The sequence below is a fragment of the Hippocampus bargibanti genome, linkage group LG06 (genome assembly GCF_051943395.1).
Source record: "Hippocampus bargibanti isolate YZ-2025 linkage group LG06, ASM5194339v1, whole genome shotgun sequence".
Taxonomy (NCBI): Eukaryota; Metazoa; Chordata; class Actinopteri; order Syngnathiformes; family Syngnathidae; genus Hippocampus; species Hippocampus bargibanti.
In genome coordinates this window covers 8584463-8609900 of record NC_142739.1, presented here as the reverse complement: position 1 = coordinate 8609900, position 25438 = coordinate 8584463, and the positions used below count along the sequence as shown (strand labels likewise).

At 43.3% G+C, this 25438-nt stretch overlaps 1 protein-coding gene across 2 annotated transcripts in view; it reads left to right on the top strand.

The window, feature by feature from the left end:
• Positions 1-1910: 1910 nt before the first annotated feature.
• The window catches only part of plcl2 (phospholipase C like 2), a 34744-nt gene continuing 11216 nt past the window's right edge, over positions 1911-25438 (top strand). Inside the window, exons 1-5 of one of the 2 annotated variants that reach the window (XM_088998246.1) lie at positions 1911-3461; positions 12856-15339; positions 15937-16140; positions 18653-18728; positions 21102-22366. In XM_088998246.1, the coding sequence (XP_088854372.1) occupies positions 3243-3461; positions 12856-15339; positions 15937-16140; positions 18653-18728; positions 21102-21172 (3054 nt within the window). In that variant the 5' untranslated portion in view covers positions 1911-3242 and the 3' untranslated portion in view covers positions 21173-22366. Of the gene's footprint in view, positions 3462-12855; positions 15340-15936; positions 16141-18652; positions 18729-21101; positions 22367-25438 lie in introns of those variants that run through there. The other variant, XM_088998245.1, reaches the window with a different exon arrangement.

Below are 25438 nucleotides of genomic sequence, written 5' to 3'. Positions count from 1 at the left end.
ATCTACTACAAGCTAAATGTTGAAAGCAAACAGGAAACTGTCACGATCTGGTTGGCGACCAACGAATAGCGCTGTCTGCCCCGCCTGCAGCTGCACAGGTGTTGGTCGTTCCAATCAGTTGCAGTTAAAAGGACTCCCGGTGCAACCATTCTGTGTCGGGTCATTGTATGTATTTGCTCCACCCTGTCAGGTTTGTTTCATCTTGGCAGATTTTTACTCATGGTTTTCGTTGATACTCTGTAATTTTCTGTTTGGATGACTTTGATGTTTTACATTTTGTTCCTGCTGACTTTATATTAATACAATTTGTCAAATACAACCTGCTGCTCCCTCGTGCCTGCTTATTTGGGATCCACAACCTTCACCACCTCGCAAATCGTGACAAAATGACCCGACCAACCATCGGTTCCCACCGGTAAAATTTCCATCCTGTGCCTAGCAGTCCATGTCGAACCATGCTTCGTCGTGTGATTGTGTGAAAAGGGTCACACTCACGTCCACGACAAGCCGTGCCGCATCCACGTCCACATCAGACCGAGACCTCTTTCCAGGTGGCCGTCCTGGGTGACACTCGGTGTCTGGCAGTGCACACCCACATCAAGTCATGCGTCGCCGTGTATGATTGAATTGAGTCATATCCACGACGAACCGTACCACATCCGTGTCCATGTCAGGCCGAGACCCCACTCACCGCTGGATCCCGCAGGTGCTAAGGACGAGTCTCGTTTCTCCTGTGCCGGGCAGTGCACATCTACGTTAGGCCAACAATGCGAGTCTGTGAAAATGCTGCCCATGACAGGTTCAAAAAAGTACAATTGGCCCAGAGCTGTCCAGTGATGACAGTCAAATCGCACCGACATACTCCCAATCAAAAACAGTGCTGGCATATTTGTGCTGCTGAAAAGGCGCGAGGGCTCAGCACAGTCTCCCCATTGATGAATGCCGTGGCCAAAAATACTGAAAAACAAACCATACCATATATATATATAGATGGCGCCCGAGTAGGCAGCCTCAGCAAGTGCTCTCATGAGCCTTGCTTTTTTTGGTTGTTTTTGTCTTGTTTTGTGTTTTCTTTTGTCACTTTGTGTTGTTGTGCGTCGTGTGGAACGGATACGGATTGTTTTTCAGCATTTTTGACCACGACATTCATCAAGGAGGAGACTGTGCTGAGCGGTTGCGCCTTTTCGGCAGCATGAATATGCCGGTACTGTTTTTGAATGGAGGAATGTCGGAGCCATTCGACTGCCATCGCTGGACACCAAAGGGGCCATTGTGCTTTTTTGCGCCTGTAATGGGCAGCATCTTCACAGCCCCGCTTTGTTTAGCGGAAAGGTCAGTGCCGTTGGACGGTCTGCGGCTGGATGGATGCATGGCTTGAGGAACCCGCAATAAGAAGAAAGGAGCGTCAGCGCAGAGCGCCGATGCGTATGTGGAACTGTTGCGGCTTGGAATTGAAGCAAATTTATGTGGAACAGGAGATGTGAGACAATCTCTTTTCGTCAATGGATGCTACAGCTGCGTGTTTGCTTTCAACATTTAGCTTGTAGTTGACATGCACATTCCACCATGATGTCCCTGATCCACTGGTGGAAAGACGCTTTGATCCTCTCCTCTTTCATCTAGAACTGTTTCATGTCATCACAAAGAGGGTACAGCAAGTCCTGAAGAATGAATGTCTCTTTGTGTCTTTGTTTTGTCATATTGTCTCTATGCTGTCATATTATTTGTTATTTAGTTTTTTTTTGTTCTTTTGACTTCAAGACGGCGCCGCGAGAGTGGCTGCCTTTCCAGCAGCTCATGTATTTTGTTTTTCTACTTTCATTCCTTTCATCACTTTGCTGCTGTGAAATGTAAATTTCTCCACTGTGAGACTAATAAAGGCATATCCAATCCAATCCAATCCAATATCCGTTCCACACGATGCACAACACAAAGTGACAAAAGAAAACACAAAAACACTAACGCTCATGAGAGCACTTGCTGGCAGCTGCTGATATTATATTTGAAAAAAAAAATCATTCATTGATGGTGGGCCTTATAGTCCGGTGCACCTTATATATGGAAAAGGTTTGAAAATACACCATTCATTGGAGGTGGACCTTATACTCAGGTGCACCTTATACTGATGAAATTCATTGTGGTTTGAAACACAAGTCCTGACCGAATGAACTTTTCAAGAAAATAGCTGTCAGTGTATTTGTTTTTTTATGCTGTATGGGAGAAACAAATAAACTTCCTTTCAGAACAATCATAGACACCCCCTTAACGATTTGTTGAAACGATACATCGTTTGTTGCATTAAAAACATTTTAAATAATGTGTATTTTAGGAGGACATTTATTTCAAGGGAAATAGATTACTATTTTGAATTACAAGCATCTTCAAATTACATAAATGTTGTAGTACAATGCAGGCTTTAACCCAAAAGTCTTTGCGACATGTATTGTCATGTCATAATCATCACTACTCAAAGGGGCGTGTTTACATTCGAACCAGTCTACTCCTTTTAGCCCCGTCACCTAAAAAACTATTGCAAAACATCACAGCGAGATATGATTGACAGCACATTCTGTTTTTGCCTGGCGCGCGTTCACGAGGCGACATAACTTGCGTGCGCGTGGACGTATGAATTGTGGTCGTTGCGGTTCGAACGTCGAACTACTGTTTCCACGTTTCTCGGACAACAAGTCCAGGAAAGGCGTCCCCCCCAGTTCTTCAAGTCGGCTTCTTTTCAAGTGCGAAAAGTTGTCAACTAAGTTAGCTGACTCCCTAGCTGACTGGCTAGGTAGCTAACCGGAGTTTACTCGCCAGAGCAGCTGTTAAAAATCACCACCGCCTCCTCGTAGCCGCTCCCCCAAATGGAGTGCTACGTCGCCGCCGACGAACTGAAGATCCCCGGGTGAGTCACACCGCGGGGATTTATTCGTCAAAAGCGACACGTTGCCAGCCGCCCGTTCTGCAATTTACCTCAGAAGCTCGCTATCAACCCGGTCCGATGTCACGGTGTCGTGTACCGACACCACCAGTGGTTCTGCCGCCGTCCTCCCGCGCACACACTTCCCCTATTAGCCGCGCTGCACCTCCGAGCACCCGGCGGCGGATGATTCTGGCGAACCACCACCACCACCACCACCAGCAGCAGCAGCAGCAGCATCCCTTGCGGATGTTCCCAGTGAGAAAATTGGATTAAATCCGAACCAGGAGCGGTTTTCGGGATTGTGTGTGTGTTTGGACGCTCGTCCATGGCGGAGTTCGAGGAGAACGGGGCCAGGCTGCTGGATCACGCGGCGGCCGAGGTGGGCGTGCACGCAGCGGGGAAGACGCCCGGAGAGGGCTCGGTGTCGAACGGCGACTGTGGCATGTGTGAAGACAACATGGTCGGCCAAGATTGTGGAGGCGTGGAAGCCCCTGTCGAGCCCGACAACAAGGCAGACATGCCCCGTAGGAGTAGCATCATCAAGGTGGGTGGAAATATTGAAGTCAGACTCTACCTGCCCTCCATAAAACACCCCCCCCTGCCCCATCATTTTCCCCGATGACTTTGCAACACGCACTCATAGTTCCTCAAATAATCCCTTTACAGCAGTACATCGTGTATATAATTTACCTATTTTGCAAGTGTTAGTCATTTCATGTTGCCTAACAAGTAGCAAAGATGATGACAGCATGCAGGAGTGGAGCGGTTTGCATGTCGAAACCGTCAGCAGATGATTCCGACAGTTAGTTTGCTTTACTGTTGCCACTAAACTCAGCATGAAAAGGGGTATTTGATGTAAAAAATTACATTTTATTACTACTGGGCTGTGCATTCATACGTGGATGTGCATATCATACGTGGGCCTTTAGTGGGTACTTGGCTGACTTCATACACCTGCTATCAGGTTGCTAACTAATAATGTTGGTAAATGACAACATTATTTTTATTTTGTTTCCACCATAATGATCATTGTCATTGGAACAAAACGGTGTATATATTTTGTCAATTTGTTAAAAAGGAAGGAGTTATGATATTTTGCTTTTCAGTCGTCCAATACTAGCAATGGTGGGAGTCGCTTGCCAAACAGAGAGACTGGGGTCCCCCTGCAGAGATGGCTGTATTTATGGCACTCCTTCCCTATGCCCATAAAACTTAACTCAAGATGCTTATTTCCTCTCACAATTGCTCCTTTGATAGCCGCGCACCGCTATGCACACATACATCCGCATTTCACTCTTCGAGCAGCCTGCTCCGCCACCGTGCATGTGCACTCCAACCGCAAAGTTCACGATGAAGGCAGACTAGGGCAATTTCATTTGTCCACCATGGCATGTTTGGTAATTTAATCGGTCAGATGTGACAAGGCAATCGAAGCTTGCCAGTAAAAATGAATAAATAAATAGCTTCATATTAATTAAAAGCCGTAGGCGTTCAGAAAATGCAGATACAAGGTACTTTGGGAATTCCGGTAAACATGGTTATTCTGAGAGTCTTGGAAAAATGGGCAAAAATGATGTTCCTGATGCGCAACTTTCAGAATTTTTCATTTTACTGGACTGTGCAGCATGCTAATAAAATACAAAATAAAATGGAGAATGGTTTATGGGGTAAAGTTGTTCTTATGTTCCCCAAAAAATTAACACATTATCAGACAAAAAAACAATCCTTTTTCCTGGCGTCATCGAGATAAAATTTACATTATTTTATGGGCTCAAAGTCAAGATGTACAAGATATACAGTCAACAGTCAAAGGTTGCTAATATAATCACCACTCCATTTTTCTGTTGTTAAGGTTGTTACAGGATTACATTGTTATCCAAAACATCCAAGTAATGCCCCACCCCACACACACACACACTTAACGATTTTGCTCCAATCACCACAATTTCACTCTTTGTAGCTTATCTCATTCCGGTCGGTCCAGTAATTTTCTCCATTCCATGCTTTGAAACGCCTTTTTCTTTTTCCATTTTTTGTTTTGTTTACCGCGCTGAGCTACAATGCTCAGTGGCCTGAAAACAAAAACAAAACAAAAGAGCCACATCATCACACGGCACCATCGAGAGCCCCCGTGAATCACCACATGACATAATTGATATGCACAGTGAATCCGTTTTTAAAATCATGGAGTGCTTTTGTGACACTTTGTTTTGCCAACACAGATGTAAGAACCTTCCGTGTGTCACTTCACACCCAGTATTACTCAAAGACGATGTTAAGCCGTTGCTTACTATTTCCCTGCGATAGGCATTTATCAATGTCAAATATGCATCACGTCTGGGAGGTTTGGCAGTGAATTCAAGTGTTGTAACACCTCAACCGTTGATGGTGAGTGCTGGAGCTTATCCCAGCTGTCTTCGGGGGTAATAGCTTGTTGCCAGCCAATCGCAGGACAGGACACGCATACAGTAGTTGAACATCCATTCAAGTTGACAATCACACCTCGGGACAATTACGAGTCTTCCGTTGAACTGCCATGCATTTATTTTCAAATGGAAGAAACCAGAGTACGTGGAGAAAACCCACACATAGACAGGGAGAAAAAACAAACTACACAGATTGTAATCGAACTGTTTACCTCTGCATTGTGAGGCGCATGTGCTAACTAGTGGACACTAGGCTGCCCAACATAGTGTTAAGAATTGGCATGACTTTTTATTGCAATAATTTAGAAATTTTCAATAGAAATTCTTCACTGCTACTATGATTAATAATAAACAGAACAATTTAACCTAACAAATGAAGTACAGTCATACCTTGGCTTACGAACTTAATTGTTTCCCAGAAAGTGTGTGTAAGGTGAAAAGTGTGTATCCCAAACATTAATTTTCCACAGGAAACCATTTAAATGAGAATAATCCGCTCCCATGTCCCCATAAAACACAATTTTCAATTAAATAAGCCTCGTAACTACACACAATATACCTTATGTCATGTATAATAAATGTGCTATGGTATTGCAATTAAATAAATAAACTGTACTGTGTAATAAAGTCGTTTTATTTTTTGTGATGGTCATTGATTGCTTGATGGAATGGATAGCTTTTTGCATAAAGTGTCTCAAGGAGCTCTGCGTTGTACATCTTGGAAGTTGTGATCTTGTGACAGCAACAGATGCAGGCAACAGCAACAGATGCAGGCAGACACACTAGAAACTTCATTAATAGCTGGTTCCCTTGCTTGTCTTTTCTCTTCAAATTGTACAGATGGCTTGTGCGGGTTTTTTTGTGGAGCCTGATTGATGGGATATTTTAACCCTGCAGTCTACACTCTGCCTTTGAACTATCAATAAAGTGGAAACAAGTCCAAATGTCATTGTTTTCTATCCATGGGCTCACCTTTTCACTTTTTTTCACTTTTGTTATTTCAAGCTCTGTCATCTGATTTTCCTGTTCATGTGCAGCTCTGTGTTTCTATAACCCCTCCCCCCCTCACTGCTGCTTGTGTCTCCTCCACCACAGATCTTGACCAATCACGTGCGGCTTTAACCAAAGACTGGGGGCGGGCAATAGAGGACAAAAAAAGTCGGCTGCCATTTCCAGCTCCTCCTTGTTTGCGAACGACAAATCACTCATTGTGGCGCTCCGTGTGTTCCCCGAAAAATAGTTCGCATGCCAAGATTATATTCTCGCAAATTTAACATTCCTAAGGCGAAACGTTTGTTAGCTAAAGCGTTTGTAAGTCAAGGTATCGCTGTATCTATTGTGATATCATGAGAGGCTAGCTCTCAGCGGGACAGGACAAGAAATGCAATGGACGACAGGTTTGGATACAAACAAAAGGTTTTAATCAAGGGTTCCAGGGGGAATTCACAAGCAACAAAGGTTTGAATAGTGTCTCTTCCAATACTTATCAAAATAAAGTCTCTTCTGATGCTTAAATCCAAATAAAGTATCTTCTGAGGTAAAACTGAAGACGGAGTTCTTTTCCAAGAGTCTCTAGGCCTCACCCCTCTTGACGTCCTCCTCATGTAGCCTAGCCACCTTAGCTAGGTTCAAATCTAGTGTCAAGTCGTGTGGTCCCAACTGGCAATGAGTTCCACGCAGCAATCGACTTCTTCACAGAGCACAGCAATCGAGCTTGTCTTTCCCCAAGCTCCACACTCAGAGGCTCTCTGCCTTAAGAGCCTTGCTTGCCAATCAAGCCCTGATCAGCTGCAGGTGTGTGGTTTTAATTGCTGCCTTCCACCAGATGGGGCCAAGACTCTCTCTGGGTGGAGCCATCTTAGGGGGATGTATTTACCCTCCAGGACACAGCCTCTCGTGACATCACACTATATATTCAGATAGCTAGCTAGCTATTTAGATCTAATAATGTTTCACAATACAAATTTGAGGTGATACCGTCCTGACAATTCACATTGATGTACATGTGACATGTCTTCAAACATGCTGAAAATGATTGTTACATGTAACAAAGTCTGAGGATTCAAGGAACATTTATTTCACTCTGATAGGTGACGGTAGAGGATGTCGTGAACTCAACCCAAATCCGCATATGGTACGATCAATTCTAGAACAGCTATTTTCGGTGTGCTTTCTCAATTGCACTTTTACACGATAAAACTGTTCGACAAACAGCCCAAAATGTTTACTGACCCTGTGGCATATTTACGCTTTGCCAAGTGAAAACAGAACTGGTCCATCTGGCTCCCAACGTTAACTAGTGGCAAATTAGCAGGTGCTTGGGGATAGTTACCGTTGCATATTTTATTCCCACTAACAACAGTTACCCAACCCAATCTAATAAATATCATTTGAAATATCATTTGAAATATCATTTGGAATTCCGTAATTTATTTCCAACTATGTTATATAGTAAATTTGAAAAGGTAATGCTGAAAATGTGCAAAGACTGAACTATGTAGCCTGCTATAAAAACAGTGCCTTTGTTTATATCCGCGGCAATTGCATTTGTATTGTTGGCTTAGCTGGCATAGCAACAAAATATACAAAATACTTTAGCGCGCCACGTTGTGCGTGGAGGTCATGGTGAGAAAGTTGGAAGCTCCAGGAGCACAAACATTTTTATTAATATTTTTTTTAAGAACTCTAGCTTTGACAACCAGTGCATGACCTGAGGCTTTGGGCCGACGTAATCGCTCTATAGCGTCTCATTGGCCATGAATGCATGATTGTCAGAGAGAGAAAGTAGAAGAGTGATGGGGGGTGTGCTGGTAGGGGGTTTCTGAAGAGACAGCCAGCGTGCGGATCGTCCTTTGTGCTACCGTGACTGCTTTGAGCGCCTTGTCACGATGTGGAAAAGCCCTGCGACGACCCAGTGGGATATATTCCAGCCACCTGGGGCTTTGAATGAATATATCATGGGTTTGAAATCGGTGATGTCAAAATTAACTGATTATCAAATTAATTCTTCTTCTTTTCCTTTCGGCTTTTCCCTTCAAGGGGTTGCCACAGCGAATCAGTAACCTCCATCTTCAGAGGTATGATACGCATGTTTGTTTTGGCCAAGCTTTTATGTCGGATGCCCTTCCTGACACAACCCTCTGTATTTATCCGGGCTTGGGACCGGCACAAGAAGACTTATGTCCCTTTGTGGCTACAGAACAAGCAACTCGCTCAGTAAAAGGCTACCAAACACAAAATCGTCATCAGCACAGCATTAATCAAAAAAGCAAAACTATACTCAACATCAAATTAATTGAAAACTATATTAATAATCACCTAGCTCTATTCTTTTCTCGTCAAATTATCCGAATCCCAATTTCAGCCTTTCTACAATAATGATATTCTGATTTCATGAAAGCAGATTATCTTTTATATTGAATCAAATTGAGACATTTGCTTTTATTTTGAAAAACAATGACCGTAACAGGAACAGATTCATTTTCAAAAAATATTGGTGGGTCCACCATCAATCCATATGGAATGATATTTCTTAATTGTTGTTTAGATACTCATCACCCCCCGACCCCGCAACCTGATTGGTAATCACCATTTTCACTTTTATCTCACTTTATGTAATTATTTTATTCAATTTGTCCAAATTATTAGCAACACCATTCTCTGTGGAGTGTCTAAAGGACAACCGACGCCTCCGGACAAGCTGTGTCCATAATTTGTAAAGTCAAGTCAAAGTCAAAGTCAGCTTTATTGTCAAATATGCTAATATGCATGACATACAGCACAGATGAAATTACTGTCCTCTCGGACCCAGCATGCAAGGCACTTATAATTACTTTAACAAACATAAACATGAAAACGGCAATTTGCCGGGAGAGGGGAGCCGCTGCGTGTTCACGCGCCGCCATCTTGGGAAACAAAATTTGAAAAAATAACAAATATGACAACACAAAGACACATAGTCATTCATTCTTCAGGACTTGCTGTACCCTCTTTGTGATGACATGAAGCAGTTCTAGTTGAAAGAGAGGATCAAAGCATCCATGTCAGGAGTGGATCAGGGACGTCATGGTGGAATTAGTACATCTACTACAAGCTAAATGTTGAAAGCAAACACGAAGCTGTAGCATCCATTGACGAAAAGACATTGTCTCACATCTCCTGTCCCACATAAATCCGCTTCAATTCCATGCCGCGACAGTTCCACATACGCATCGGCGCTCTGCGCTGACGCTGCTTTCTTCTTATCGCGGGCTCCTCAAGCCATGCATCCATCCAACCGCAGACTGTCCAACAGCACTGACCTTTTCGCTGAACAAAGCGGGGCTGTGAAGACGCTGCCCATTACAGGCGCAAAAAAAGCACAATGACCCCAGAGCTGTCCAGCGATGGCAGTCAAATGGCTCCGACATTCCTCCCATTCAAAAACAGTACTGGCATATTCATGCTCCCGAAAGGCGCAACCGCTCAGCACAGTCTCCTCCTTGATGATTGTCGTGGCCAAAATGCTGAAAAACAATCTGTATCCATTCCACGTGTTGCACAACAACATAAAGTGACAAAAGAAAACACAATAACAAGACAAAAACAACAAAAAAAAGCAAGGCTCGTGAGAGCACTTGCTGATTGGATTGGATTGGATATGCCTTTATTATATTATTTTATTATATGCCTACTCAGGCGCCATCTTGGAAAAAAAAAATCCCTTCAAATGACTTCTACTGAGCGTATTTTAGAAAGATTCCACCGCAAATAGCTATATTTTACGTTTTAAGACTCGCGCTTAATATTCCGGAAGTCTTGTTTTTGAGTTGCTGACAAGGAACGCCCCTAACCGAGAAAGGACATACCTTGCATCACCTGAATGCATTTTGCGGTACTTTGTTTGGTCTGACTTCATGATGATCCGTGTTGATGGCGAAATTAGAAGACTCCTAAATAATGCGATGGTGAATTCTTGTGGGTTGCCCCGAGCATCTATTTGATAGTCGCTGACAAAAATTGTAGGACTTAATCAGTCCGTTTTCACAGAGCTTTGTCGCCATTTTCTGCCTCTTTTCGGTGCTACCCCCCCCCCCCCCCCCAGAGACCTCAAAATGACAGGGAATACCTTCTTCAATCGATTGCAAACATGTATGCTTACCTCTTTAGAACTATTTAAATCATATTCATAACTGAATGAGTAACAAGAAAGCATATTCTCCGAATCTGAAGCCATTGTTTTGTTTCTCGAGCAAGGCAAGACGTCTTGGCGTGACACCACGAACATGGGGGCGGGACCTTTCTGAAACTGGCCACTTCCGGTCTCAATTTTTTTGCAGTTTCAGCACACTTTAAGTAATTTTTATAGGTGTTTTGCATTTGACTAAAAATATCATACTGCATGTTGTGGGTATTTTAGATGCTACAAAACGTTTTTCTGATGTCAGTTTGGAAACAAAAATGTGATGTTGGTTGTCCTTTAAGACATTTTTCTTTCGAGCGATTATAATAATTTCCCTTTTTTGTCTATCAAGCAAAAGAAATAATTCCCAGTAGCTCCCATGTGGTTTTGTTGTGTCACCCCCCCCCCCCCCCCCTTGCCCATTCATGAGTAGCCATGTTGAAAGCGCATCCACAATGAGTATTCACAAGCAAGTCACGCAGCTGGCTCTTGTCTCATCTCATGTGACTGTCACATCCTGCCTCTGAGAAGACACAGGTGTTTTGTTTATCTAGCACAAGAATGTGTGTGTTTCTCGATCCTTGAAAGAACGCTTCATTGTCACTTCCTGCGCACGGGCTTACTCCAGGTGCTGGAAGTGCCGGCTTGTCGCGGGTGTTCTTCCAACCGTTGACATTCGAAATTTAAGGGAAATGATGGACGAAACAGATCAGTGAGACAGGAATGAAAACACTTCTGACTGCTTTGACTCTGCCTTAAGACGCACACATTCTTTCCCCGGCTCATAAGTATGAAGTGTGCTGATACATATAAGCAGAATATGACCTGTTATTATGTTCTTATAGTCTAAAATACCTCCAAATGTTTTTTTTTAATATTTATATTTAACTCAAAGAAAATGTGACTATCAGACTAAAGAGATTGGGAGCCTCTACCTGGGACATACAAATGGCAATTAACAGAAAAAGAGCATTCTTCTGACTCTACCAAAATGAAACATTATCATGGCAACATTTTTTCACCTAAAGTTCCTCTATGTGACAAACAAATCTGACTTTCCCTGAACTCTGCAAAGTCCACAACATAAAAGTTTGTCCTTGTGTTGAACCTGGTGCTCTTGCAGCGACGGTGGGGAAATAAAAAACTAGAAAAAAAAGGAACAGAAGAAACTGGGTTCACTCAAAATGTCAACACTGCCTGCAGAATTTGACTCGATTCCTGCGGGCAACTTTTCTCCCTGTAAGGGAACGTCTGTAATGTACAGTGACAGCTACTTGTAGTCAGAAGTGCAAAATATGTTCACAGTTCAGGAGGCGCCCAGACTACTGGCGGTTTAGATTTGAGGTTATTCCTTAAAGGAGGCAAGTCATGCTTTCTTTTCATTATTTAAAAACAAGTTTATTTTCTTTTTATTCCCTTCCCATAATAACTCCATGAACAAGAATTATAGAACCATATTTTCTTGTTTAAATTAGCCAGTCTTGTAGGGGCTGTCCCATATCAAGCAAATGAGCCTTATACAGACCCACCCTGTGTACGTTGGGCTATTTGCTGAACATTCAGTATTTTGGTAACACGATGACTAAGCGTGGCGTGACAATAGGCATCAGAGTCCAAGCTTTCCCTATTCCTCTTTTTATAGTGATTTATTACTCTACTGGGGGTGAACATTAAGGAATGTCATTAATATTTTTCAACTGTGAGCATGTGAATTCCTTTGAGACATTTCTGTGATCAAAAGTGCTCCATGAATAAATTTGATTCAACTTAAATTTAAAAATGTAATTATGAACTCCTAAGCACATAGCAGCCCTGACAAAGGCCCTGCAAAACAGATTTTATTGTCCCTCGTGAAGGCAATGCTTCATCACTCAGACACCAGGTTACATTGGGCGAAGGGGGTCTGCATGTTTGGCACTTGTAACAGATGTATCGTCAACAGAAATTATTATTCCTTTTACATTGAGAACTTCAAGTATCTGGAATTTATCTGAGGCTGATTTTTGCATCTTACAAAGGTCAATGCATCTCTGTTTACCTTTTGGCTCTGACAATTGATTTATACTTTGTGGTCCAGCTGGGGTTTGAGTAGCTCTGGTTCTTCAGCCAATCTCGCTTCCAAGTCATGGTTAGTAAAACTTACTGTGGGAGAGAGTGGTATGTAGATTAGCCAAATTGTGACTTTACATTTTAGGTCATTTGCATACTCTTACACCCATGCGTAAAGATTCATGATGATGTGCTCACAGACACCATTTTAAAAATAGGCAAAATATGTACTTAGGTGTTTACGTTTACATTCTGTTAATGTGCGGCTACTTCAAGTACCAAAATTTGTGTTAACTTCACAGGATTCCTCGAGACAGCGGAAGGAGAGGAAGAAGACTGTGTCATTCAGCAGCATGCCCACAGAGAAGAAGATGAGCAGCGCCAGCGACTGCATCACCACCATGGTTGATGGCTCGGAGCTCAAGAAGGTGCGCTCCAATTCGCGCATCTACCACCGCTACTTTCTACTGGATGCTGACATGCAGTCCCTGCGGTGGGAACCATCCAAGAAGGAGTCTGACAAGGCCAAAATTGATGTCAAGTCAATCAAGGAGGTTCGCAAGGGGAAGAACACAGACACTTTTCGAACCAATGGAACATATGATCAGATCTCGGAGGATTGCGCATTCTCCGTTATCTTTGGGGAGAACTATGAGTCCTTGGACTTGGTGGCCAACACCGCAGATGTAGCCAACACCTGGATCACTGGCCTGAGGTACCTGATCTCATACGGGAAACATACGCTGAACATGATTGAGAGCAGTCAGAATAACATGCGTTCATCCTGGCTTGGTGAACTTTTCAGCGAAATAGATGGCCACAACAGTCAACAGATAACAATTTGCGCTGCTGTGCAGCTAATCAAAAAGTTGAACCCAGGACTTAAAAATGTGAAAATTGAGCTGAAGTTCAAGGAGCTTCACAAAGTTAAGGACAAGGTCGGCTCTCCAGTGACCAAGGACGAGTTCATTGAGGTCTTTCATGACCTCTGCACAAGGCCGGAAATCTATTTTCTGTTTGTCCAGTTCTCCAGCAACAAAGAGTTTTTGGACACAAAGGACTTGATGATATTCCTGGAGGCTGAGCAGGGAATGGCACAAGTCAGTGAGGACACCAGCGTGGACGTCATCCAGGAGTACGAGCCTTCCAAGAAGGGTCGACAAAGAAGCTGGCTCTCTCTGGACGGCTTCACAAATTACCTTCTGTCGCCGGAGTGCCACATTTTTGACCCTGAGCACAAAACCGTGTGCCAAGACATGAACCAGCCATTGTCCCACTACTATATTAATTCCTCCCACAATACTTACCTTATAGAAGATCAGTTCAGGGGGCCTTCGGATGTGACGGGGTACATCCGTGCCCTTAAAATGGGCTGTCGCAGTGTGGAGCTGGATGTTTGGGACGGACCTGACAATGAACCAGTGATTTACACCGGCCACACCATGACCTCGCAGATCATATTTTGCAGCGTTATCGATGTGGTCAACAAGTATGCCTTTGTCGCATCAGAGTTCCCGCTGATTCTGTGTTTGGAGAACCACTGCTCTTTGAACCAGCAGAAGGTTATGTTTCAACACCTCAAGAAGATCCTGGGAGATAAGCTCAGCCTGGATCTCCCGAAACCCGATGATTGCTACCTCCCGTCCCCCGCAGATCTGAAGGGAAAAATCCTGCTGAAAGGCAAGAAACTCGGCACCAACTGCACTGCCTCCGAGGGGGAAGTGACCGATGAGGACGAAGGAGCTGAGATGTCGCAAAGAATGAGCATTGACTCAACAGAACAACAGACAGTTGTTCCCAAGAAGGTCCAGCTGTTAAAGGACCTTTCCGACCTAGTTACGTTGTGCAAGTCTGTTGAATTCAAGGACTTCCCGACGTCGTTCCAGGGTCAGAGGCATTGGGAGCTGTGTTCATTCAATGAGGTCTTTGCTGGCCGCTGCGCAAGCGACTTTCCCGGAGAATTTGTGAACTACAACAAGAAGTTTCTGGCACGGGTTTACCCCAGTCCGATGCGGATCGACTCGAGCAACATGAACCCGCAGGATTTCTGGAAATGCGGTTGCCAAATTGTGGCAATGAACTACCAGACTCCTGGTCTGATGATGGATTTGAACATTGGCTGGTTCCGCCAGAACGGGAATTGTGGCTACGTCCTGCGGCCGGCGATTATGCGTGAGCAGGTGTCGTATTTCAGTGCCAACACAAAAGACTCAGTGCCTGGTGTCTCTCCGCAACTGTTGCACATTAAGATAATCAGTGGACAGAACTTCCCCAAACCAAAAGGCTCTGGTGCCAAAGGGGACGTTGTAGACCCTTACGTGTATGTGGAGATACACGGAATTCCTGCCGACTGTGCTGAGCAAAGGACTAAGACGGTCAATCAGAATGGGGACAACCCGCTGTTTGATGAGAGCTTTGAGTTCCAGATCAACCTGCCTGAGCTCGCTATGGTGCGCTTCGTAGTGCTCGATGATGACTACATAGGTGATGAGTTCATCGGCCAGTACACCATCCCATTTGAGTGCCTGCAACCGGGTTTTCGACACATACCGCTGCAGTCGCTCACCGGTGAGGTTCTGCCACACACCCTGCTCTTCGTCCACGTGGCCATCACCAACCGGAGGGGTGGCGGCAAGCCCCACAAGCGAGGCCTGTCGGTGCGCAAGAGCAAAAATAGCAGGGAGTACGCCAGCATGAGGGTGCTGCTCATCAAAGCCGTGGACGATGTCTTCAAGACGGCCACGCTGCCGCTGAGGGAGGCCACGGATCTCCGAGAAAACATGCAGGTCAGACACTTGCTGAATCAAATGTGACTTCACTTTCTTCATGTTCCTCCTGAAAATCTCAGTGATTAGTTGTTTTGATCTGCATTTGCTTGATTTGGTAAAACTGACCAACCTTTTGCGAAGGGTTGCACATCGGCCAAGGATATAATATTCAATAATTTACATACCCCAAATGTCTTCACGCCCTATCTGTGATATACTACTGTCAAAATATCCCCAGACTCAATAATTGGCATAATATTAACCCGACCCTGACCAGGCTTTTGCTACAATGTTGATCGATGTACAGCTAAGGGGTGGGCGTTGGGAAGGATGCCGCGATGAATTCTGCACAATTGCCAAAGTATTTCAACATGACTGAATCCAGAATTATAGTATCCCTGCACTAAGTCAGCACATGTACCCGGTAACAATTGTGTTTCACCTTATCGCCAATGAAGCCGAAAGTGTGGACTGGTCCAGTTGCCAAGAATTGCAGGTCATTTTGATACCCAAATTGCATATTGTTCTGGGCTGTCTACTGGGCGAAGAGGCCAGACATTACAAAACATGATGTGGAATAAAAATCAATTCTTAATTTGTCATCCCCAACTGCAGAATGCCATCGTGTCTTTTAAAGAACTGTGTGGCCTTTCGGCTGTGGCCAATCTCAAGCAGTGCATCCTGGCCCTTTCCCCTCGACTCAGTACACTGGACACCGGCCCCTTACTACTCTTCAACCTGGCTGACCACTATCCGTTCATGGAGCCCCAAGGTTTGCTGCCAGAGGTCCTCAAAAAGGTGTTTACCACCTATGACTTGGTGAGTGGCAAGAAAAGTTTAAGTCGTATATTGAAAATAATGAAGGGAAGCATATTAAACAGTGCTGCAGGATTTGAACAAACATTCAAATGCACATCTTCTGCCTTGACTATAACCAAGTTACTTCCTACTCTTGGTCTATTACTCAAAAGCGGTGCTGGTCTCAAATCCAAAGAGATGCAAGGCATTTATAAGAACCTTTTACCCTGCTTCTTTAGCCAAAATCACCTGTGATGGACTCCACAAGGTCAAAGTCTTTTAGCTGTGTACAGATGGATTCATTTATCTCTATATCCCGGATGTGTAGCTGTCTGCCACAACAGAACAATAATCAACATCTGCTCTGTTTGGTTCGATGGCTGTATTTTTATTTATTGTTTTCTCCCCGCTGTTAATGGGGACAGTGGCCTTGGTGAGCTAATAGCACGGCCGCTGCTGTTAAGTAATAAAATCAATACCGGCGCATTATGCAACACACCAGGCTTTCCCCGTCTTTCTATTTATTTATTTATTTTGTTACGCGTGGCGGATTCCTTTCCAGAGCATCTTGGCACACAAGACGCATGGATGTGTTTTTTTTATTTTTATTTTTGTCAGTTGTTGCCACTTTGAATAATTTAGCAGCTAATCAAATGCACAGCACGAGCACACCATGGCTGTTTAGCCTTTTCTTCGGGGAAGCTGGCAGGCTGTTGCGTAATATGCCCTTGTGCTTGTAGAGGTAATTGTGATGGAAAGATGACAATTGACTCGAGTAGAGAAAGGGAGAGTGTGTGACAGGTATCTGTGGCGCACAGTCAATCCAAGCAAAGGCTCGAGGCTCTAATAGATGTTACCAACTGAATGGAAATGAGGCGCCCTGTAAGTAATGTGGGGATCATTAGAAGCACTGTGTGAACTGAGCTACTGCGAGGACGAACCGTCCCGGTTTCTAATTGGAAGGAGGAGAAAGTGGGGCTGACCCAGGCATTCTATAAAAAGAAAGCTCCATAAGGGCAAAAAGTGCACAGCAGGATGCAAATGAGTCTCAAACTCATGTTGTACATATAACAGTATGTTAATATGTATGTGATGGAATGAGTACTTAAAACGACACTCTTGTTTTAGGGCAGTGAAGGCAACAAGTTTCATACGTGCGTTTGAAAAATCCTGATTAATTCAAAAAACATAAAGCGGTATCTCAACTTACGAATGTCCCGTCATCTGAAATTTCCAAGTCGCGACAGTCATGAATTTACAATAAAGAACAGAGTACAGACCCCCTTTGCAAAATCAATCTTACTATTTCACAGATCTAACACAAAAAGCATCTAATTTCACCACAGCGCGACTTGTTACGTGCATTTGATATCACACCGCAGTTATGTTGAACCGAAATATGTCATTGAAAAGTAAAAGGTTCATTGACACTCAAGTGGAATCTTGTAAAGCAAATTCCATTTTCAAACGTAATCTAGTTTAACATCAATAACATGTACGGTGACATCCTTCATCGATAAAATCCAAAAAGAGCACCGGTGGGATTCAGTGTCGCGAGGTAAGAAGACATTTGCCAGACCACGGAGAAAGAAAGCCCCTGCGCTGTCTTGGGTGGAAGACGAAACAGCCTCTCAAAATAAATCACACGGCCATTTGATTTCACCCTGGGGGGGGGGGGGTAATGACAACATGCGCCATGTAGCAACGAGCATGTTTTCTGCAGCTGTGCTGCCGCCGAGATTGCACCGTTGGGGTTTTGCAGTGCTGCGACACAATTCGTCCTTTGACCAAAAAAAAGCCTCCACTGTGGTTGTGTTGAATGAAATTGCCGCACTTTGTGTTCATAAACCGACTGAACACACCCTTGGTAAATTTATTTTATTGCAATTGTAGAATTTTCGCTAAAGTGAGCTTTGTGGTGAAGTAAATTGGACGTCCGACTGATGATACTGAACACTTGAGATGAAGTTTGTTTTTTTGTAGATCCAGTTTCCCAGAGACTGAGGCAAGGCCCCCATTCTACCGAGCAACTCTGTGCAGGTCCCCAGCATACGGGACATTACGTCCCCAGCACAGCATTACGTCTAAACTTAGCGTCTTGCTATGACTCACCCTTGTGTTTGACTTGCTAAAAATTACCTCAAGAGCCACATTTTCCTTTTTCAAAGCCAGTTGGGTCCACATTTTAGCCCTCCAGACCCCAAGCTTTTAATAGAAAAGTCCTCCTGTCTGCTTTCCCTCTAATTTTGGGCTTGCAAAACCGTGACCTCGCCCACACAGGCCTTCCTGCAATAGTGGATGCTGTCTTTTTCGGGGAGACGACCTCCCATGCGCGGAAGCGCCCTGAAAAACCACAGCAGTGACCGTGTAGCTCGTTAGGCTAATGTGAACTGTGTGTGTGTGTGTGTGTGTGTGTGTGTGTGTGTGTGTGTGTGTGTGTGTGTGTGTGTGTGTGTGTGTGTGTGTGTGTGTGTGTGTGTGTGTGTGTGTGTGTGTGTGTGTGTGTGTATGAGTTTGTGTGTTTTGGTCTCAGGTGATCCAGACTAGCAAAACTCTCCTGGAGAACTCTGACGGAGTCTACGAGCGGATCCTCCAAACACAAAAAGCTGGTAAGAAGAGGAAATTGTGGCACATTTGTATTAGCACGATTAGCATTAGCTTTAGCAGCGTGTGTGTGTGTGTGTGTGTGTGTGTGTGTGTGTGTGTGTGTGTGTGTGTGTGTGTGTGTGTGTGTGTGTGTGTGTGTGTGTGTGTGTGTGTGTGTGTGTGTGTGTGTGTGTGTGTGTGCACGTGCGTGTGTGTGTGTTTCTAACAGATGCTGTGATGTTGAAATGTTTCTTTGTTGTTATGAGTTGTGAAGTGTCAAATTATCATCAGTTCGATTTTCACAAATTCTGAATGTAAACCGACAGACCGCAGATACACTCGCAAGCTTTTTTGTCAATGTCTTAAAATATTATACCCCCTTATGGTTTACCCTACTGTCATAGGTGTGTCGAGTGCATTCGCCCCGTCATTATAGTTGAAAATATTTCGGAGCTGTCAAAACACTAACACTCAAAATCTTAACATTTTCTCTAAATGATTTGAAACCCAAATTGGGACATGACAGCTCACCATTAAGACTCTTGTTAGAAACTCTAAACTTGATTTAGAGTGACACACTCACATTGATTTTAAAGGACAACCGACATCACTGTTTTGTTTTTTAACTGATACCAGAAAAACTTTTATAGCATCTAAAATACCCAAAACACACAGTATTTTTTAGTCAAATGCAAAACACCAATAAAAATGACTTAAAGTGTCCAAAATCTGCAAAAAAATGAGCCGCGAATTGGGCATTTTCAGAAAGTCCCACCCCCAGTTTGTGACGTCACGCCAAGACGTCTTGCATTGCTTGGGAATCAAAACAATGGCTTCAGATTCGGAGAATATGCTTTCCTGTTACACATCCAGTTATGAATATGATTAAAATTGTTCTGAAGAGGAAAGCATACATGTTTGCAATCGATTAAAGAATTTATTTGTGCCATTTTGAGGCAACATTGGGGGAAAATCTCTCACCCAAAAAAAGAGGCACAAAATGGCGACCTCCTGTGGCCACCTCCGTTTCCACAGGCTGATAAATTCCTTATATGGCGCTTGGACGCCCTCTTCTGGCCTTCTGTCGGCTTTTGGGTGCAACACGAGGACCTCAGACCAAACAATTCCAGCAAAATACATTGACGTGATGGAAGGACCGCTACGCTGCGTCTTTTTTTACGGTCAAGGGCGGTCCTTTAGTCACGTCACGTACGGACTCGCCACCAACTCAAAAACAAGACTTCCTGAATATTCAGCGCAAGTCTTAAAACGTAAAATATAGCTATATGCTGTGGAATCTTATTGAAATACGTTCAGTAGAAGTCATTTGAAGCCATTTTACAAATTATGGACACAACTTGTCCGGAGACGTCGGTTGTCCTTTCAATCCTGAACGTGGATCGAAACCCTAATTCAAAACCCTCATTTGACAACATAACTGTCTTAAAATGCCAAGACTGTCTTCCCTCCCCCACATTCACCTTGAACCTGCATTTCAAACTATAGATAACATTGATTTAAAACCCTACGACACAGATGTCAACGTTTATTTTCATGCCTGCTATAAATTTTTACTTTACTCAAAATTTAACCAACTGCAATGATGGTTGCACAATTTACTTTAGGTTTTAATCAAGACAAAGTTTACGCTAGTCCGCTGCTGAAATGACTTGAAGAGTAGCCACAGTGAAAATGTACTTTTAATTTGCCAATCATCTCCTCAGAAATAAATTTCCATGGCGTGTCAAACATTAGTTTATTTTCACAAAATTCCATTAATCAGCGATATTTTAGCCCAGCCCAGCATTTTCAGCTCATGTTTCTGCCAGCCGGCTCTCTCCTAAAAATAATTGTGGATATTTAGGGCTAAACAAGCTGTTATTTAGATCTCCTCTTCCGCTGCTGCTTCACATCTTGTGAAGCTCTCCAGGATGTGATGTAACTGTTATTGTAACACACATGCGTGCACATAGACATACTGTACTCTCTCTCTCTCACACACACACACACACACACACACACACACACACACACACACACACACACACACACACACACACACACACACACACACACACACACACACACACACACACACACACAATGTGTGAACCCCTGTGGACAAACAGTAGTCCTCGCAGAAGTGTGACTGCACACACAACGATTAAGAAAAGCGGAAAGAAACTATAGTAGTCTTGATAAAGTCGAGTCACATTATATTCATAAATGTAAATTTCTCCACTGTGAGACTAATAAAGGCAAATCCAATCCAATCCAATCCAATCCAATTCCAACTGATATTTGAGGAGACACACTCACACATTCACCTCTGGTGTGTGTCTGCATTGTGTTGTGTAGTAAATCACGATTAAGCTGAGCTCCTCTGACATCAACAGGAGGATCCTGCAGCGGCTCCTATTGTCAATCATCCATCGGGTCGAGACAAGATATACCGTCCATGAAATAAAGACCAAGCACTCACTTAGGAAAGCCATTGGAGCATTTATTTGATATGCCTAATCACTAACGTATTTTATGTAAGGCACTTTGTTATATAAGGCGCACATTAAATGAATGACTTATTTTTAAACTGTTTTCATATTTAGGGTGCACCGCATTATGAGGCACATAGAAAACAAGCGACAATATTGGCTGCACGATGTATCCACTAGATCAGTGGTTCTTAACCTTGTTGGAGCTACCGAACCCCACCAGTTTCATATGTGCATTCACCGAACCCCTACTGAGTGAAAAATAAAATGTGATGTTTTTTTTTCAAATTCAAGACATAGATATGTTTTTATTGCTACACAATATGAGCCATGCATGAACATCATCTTGTTTTAAGAACAAAACCCCCACAATGCATAAACTCACAACAAATTACATATCTGCAAATCAGTGTGACTTCTGCTGTTGCCTTTGAGAGACCAGTTCAGATATACGTGGCTTCACCTTGGCAAGTGCCACTCTCATGTCATTTTCACAGCAAAGTCTGTTTCTTTTTGTCGATTTTATGTCCAGCATCGTCAAAAAGGATTGCTCACAGTGATATGTTGTAACAAATGGTATCAAAAAATCCAGGACTTTCTTGGCAACAACTGGATACATGTTCATTTGTTGACACCACAACAATGAGAGTGTTGTTGTTTTGAAGAGTTGCCGTTGAACCTGGCTATGCTGAATTTCAATAATTCTTCTTCACATCTGCTGCCTTCGTTGTTGTAAGAGGCTTACAAAATAAAAACTCTTCTTTTATCAGGTCGTCTTTCACGTAGCACACAAAAGCAGCAAACTGGCTTAGATCAGCAACGTCTGTGGTTTCTAATTTAAAGCAGATTCTTTACTCACAGACAGTGTAGATGTTCAAATACCTGACATGTTTCGGCGTCTACTTCCGCCTTCGTCAGAGTGTCACGGATGTTGTTGTGACGCGCCATTTTCATTTCATTTTCATTTTTCTGTGGTTTCGTCGAGTTGAAGACTGAATTTTGCCGGGCTTAAAATCAGTTCTGCGACTACTTGAGCCAAGATGTCTTTACTCATGTCTTCTATTCTGTCACTGACGGTGTCATTTGAAAGGGGAATTTGGGATCATTTACCATCGGCCGCTGTTCAGAGTATCAGATTGGCCATCTTTAACGCAGCTGGTTTCACCAGTGTTTCACCAGAGGTTTGTGGCTTGCCCTGCTTTGCGATCAGGTAAGCAATTTCGTACGATGCTGTGAGGATGGCTTTGCTAACAGGTACAACTTCAAGAGTCTCCATGCAGCTTGATGAAGTCTTCCTTTAGTTTTGCTGGTGCTAGGCAAGAGTTGCTCAATTTGCCGTTGCAAATCATGCAAATAGGACGCTCATTCCCATAACGTTCCGTGATACATGAGAATGTTGTACAAATTCATCCGACCACTTTCTTCTTTTGCTCGACATAGTATGGATAAAATATTAAAACAATGTACTACGACGACAGTCACACCTTGATTACTGCAAGCTACTGGCTGTTCATTCGTTGTGAATGGGTGAAGCAGCAGCAGTCTACCTGGCCTCTCTCTCTCTCTCTCTCTCTCTCTCTCTCTCTCTCTCTCTCTCTCTCTCTCTCTCTCTCTCTCTCTGTATTCATTTTTCCGCTTCTGACTCTATACTGCCCCCACGATTTCCTGTTGTATTTTTCCGTTTTGCCCGGAGCTCTACCGATTGCTAAACGGGCATAACAATGGACGAAACGACCTCTGCGGCCGGACGAAATGTTCCGTTTCCGCAATTAACAGAAGTGTGTCAGCGGAGGCTCCGCCGAACCCCTGAGATCATCTCACCGAACCCCAAGGGTTCGATCGAGCCCAGATTAAGAACCAGTGCACTAGATGTTGCAACACTAAAGGGAATAGAATACAATACCTTTGTATTTATATGGAGCTCCCGCATCTGGCTGAAGCTGGATTTAGGTTGTGTGTGTGAAATCGTGTCATCCATTTAGAAGCCTCATTTGATTTTGCTATCACATTTTTTTTGCTTTACATAAAATACAGATAACTTGTCACATTGTAATTTACAGACGACATGTCGTGCTCTAGTGAAAGTAACATTGATAGAATTGATGATGAAACTGTCGCTAATAGTCTACATAGGCTTTGATCGGGTTCACCAATCACGCACTTTTTCACGATGAGAATCGGCCAACTACAGAGACCGTCTGTAGTTTTAAACAAAGATTCAGGCTTAAAATTATTGGATTCAAGCCAGGCCGAGGCTTTCAAGCAAAGCCATTGGTTTTAAATAAATTTTCATGCTAAGGTTAGGTTTTTTTTCTTACCCAAGCAGCAGTTAGTTACAAATTACAGTGACATACCAACATGGGAGTTCCAAAGCAGGATTATTGTTCCCAATTATGATACAATACTATTCACTCCCCTACTGAAATGTCAAAATTGTTCAGTCCTACGACAATACAATTCAATACGATTCCCTTGAGTGAAAATACAATTCAAGGATCCCATGAATTTAGAGGCGACTTCACTTCAGCTACCTTTGTCACGTTTCGGTTTGCGATCAACGGGTGACATTGTAGGGCCCCGCCTGCAGCTGCACAACTGTTGGTCCTTTTAAATCATTCACTGCCAGACATGTGCAAAAATGTGTCCACCAGTGGCAAGGTTTTTGTCATTGTTACTTGAATTCCAGGACCGACAGTATATTGAGTTTTAGGACAACATAAATAACCAATGCAACGTATGAAACCTTAGACTCTCTTTATCAGAAAAAAAGACTTAATTTCTAAATGGGTCTTGAGTTATTTGAGCTTGAAATGAGGGCAGCTGTCCAAAATACATACATATTGGTTTGTATAGCACTTTAACAGCTGAAGCAGGAACAAAGCGCTAACATGGAAATAAGGGAACATTGAAAAAAAAAACATTGCCAGACGTCTGGCCTGCTCTCTTTCGGCACCTCATTAAGAAAAAACAAAACCCAAACAAATTTCTGAAGGCGGTCTACTTCATATTTTTAATTCCCGAATAAATTTGGGAATGGCAGTGAATGAGTTAATTTGCGTGGATGTGATCCAGGGCAGTGGGCTTCCAGTTAGCTCTGAACAAGCACCCACCTTACACATTAAATATGGTTATTAAATAAAAGGACGTAGAGCGGCTGTTATATTCAGGCACAATACACATGCCCGCGCACACACAGGATGGGGGAATAAAACGTAGCCCGTGGGGTGTTGATAAATCAAAAGACACACACTGCTAAATCCCACCCAAAACCACAGTTGGTTCTAATAATGTCCCAGAAAAAAAGAAGACTCATTGTTCTTCTCTTCCAGTGTGAGCCAAAATCACAAAACGCAAGCGTCTGGTCTGTAGGCTATTTGAGTGCATGTGTTCTCTAATTATTCCTCAAAACATCTACCTGCAGAGCAAATCTATCTACTGTTGTCATGATCAAATGGAGCACAAAATGGATCCTGTGTGGAGTTTGCATTTTCTCCCCACGTCCGCCTCTCAGCATAAAAGTCACGGGTTACTTCCCGTCTTATGAGACATGGCTCCATGAGGCATTTGTTTTTTGTTTTTGTTTCTACTTGCTGTAGAAGGACCTACCACTGTTATGTAACTATGTCAAGGAGTCTTTGGTGTTAAAAATAAATCAAGTCAAAGTGGCGCTATCAGGCTTAAAGGACAACCGACGCCTCCGGACAAGTTGTGTCCATAATTTTTTTAAATCGCTTCAAATGACTTCTACTGAGTGTATTTTACAAAGATTCCACCGCATATAGCCATATTTTACGTTTTAAGACTCGCGCTGAATATTCCGGACGTCTTGTTTTTGAGTTGGTGACGATTCCTGGCATCACGTCACGGAAGGAACGCCCCTGACCGAGAAAGGACACACTGTAGCAGTTCTCTCATCACGTCAATGCATTTTGCGGTACTTTGTTTGGTCTGAAAACTTCATGTTGATCCGTGTTGATGGCGAAATTAGAAGGAAGACACATAAATAGCACGATGGTGAATCGTTGTGTGTTGCAACGAACAACTATTTGATATTTGCTGACAAAAATTCACAGGAGACAAATAAGCCGATTTCCACGGAGCTTTGTCGCCATCTTCTGCCTTTTTTGGGTGATACATTTCTCTCCAGATGCCTCAAAATGACACGGAATAAATTCTTTAATCGATTGCAAACATGTATGCTTTCCTCATCAGAACTACTTGAATCATATTCATCACTGGAT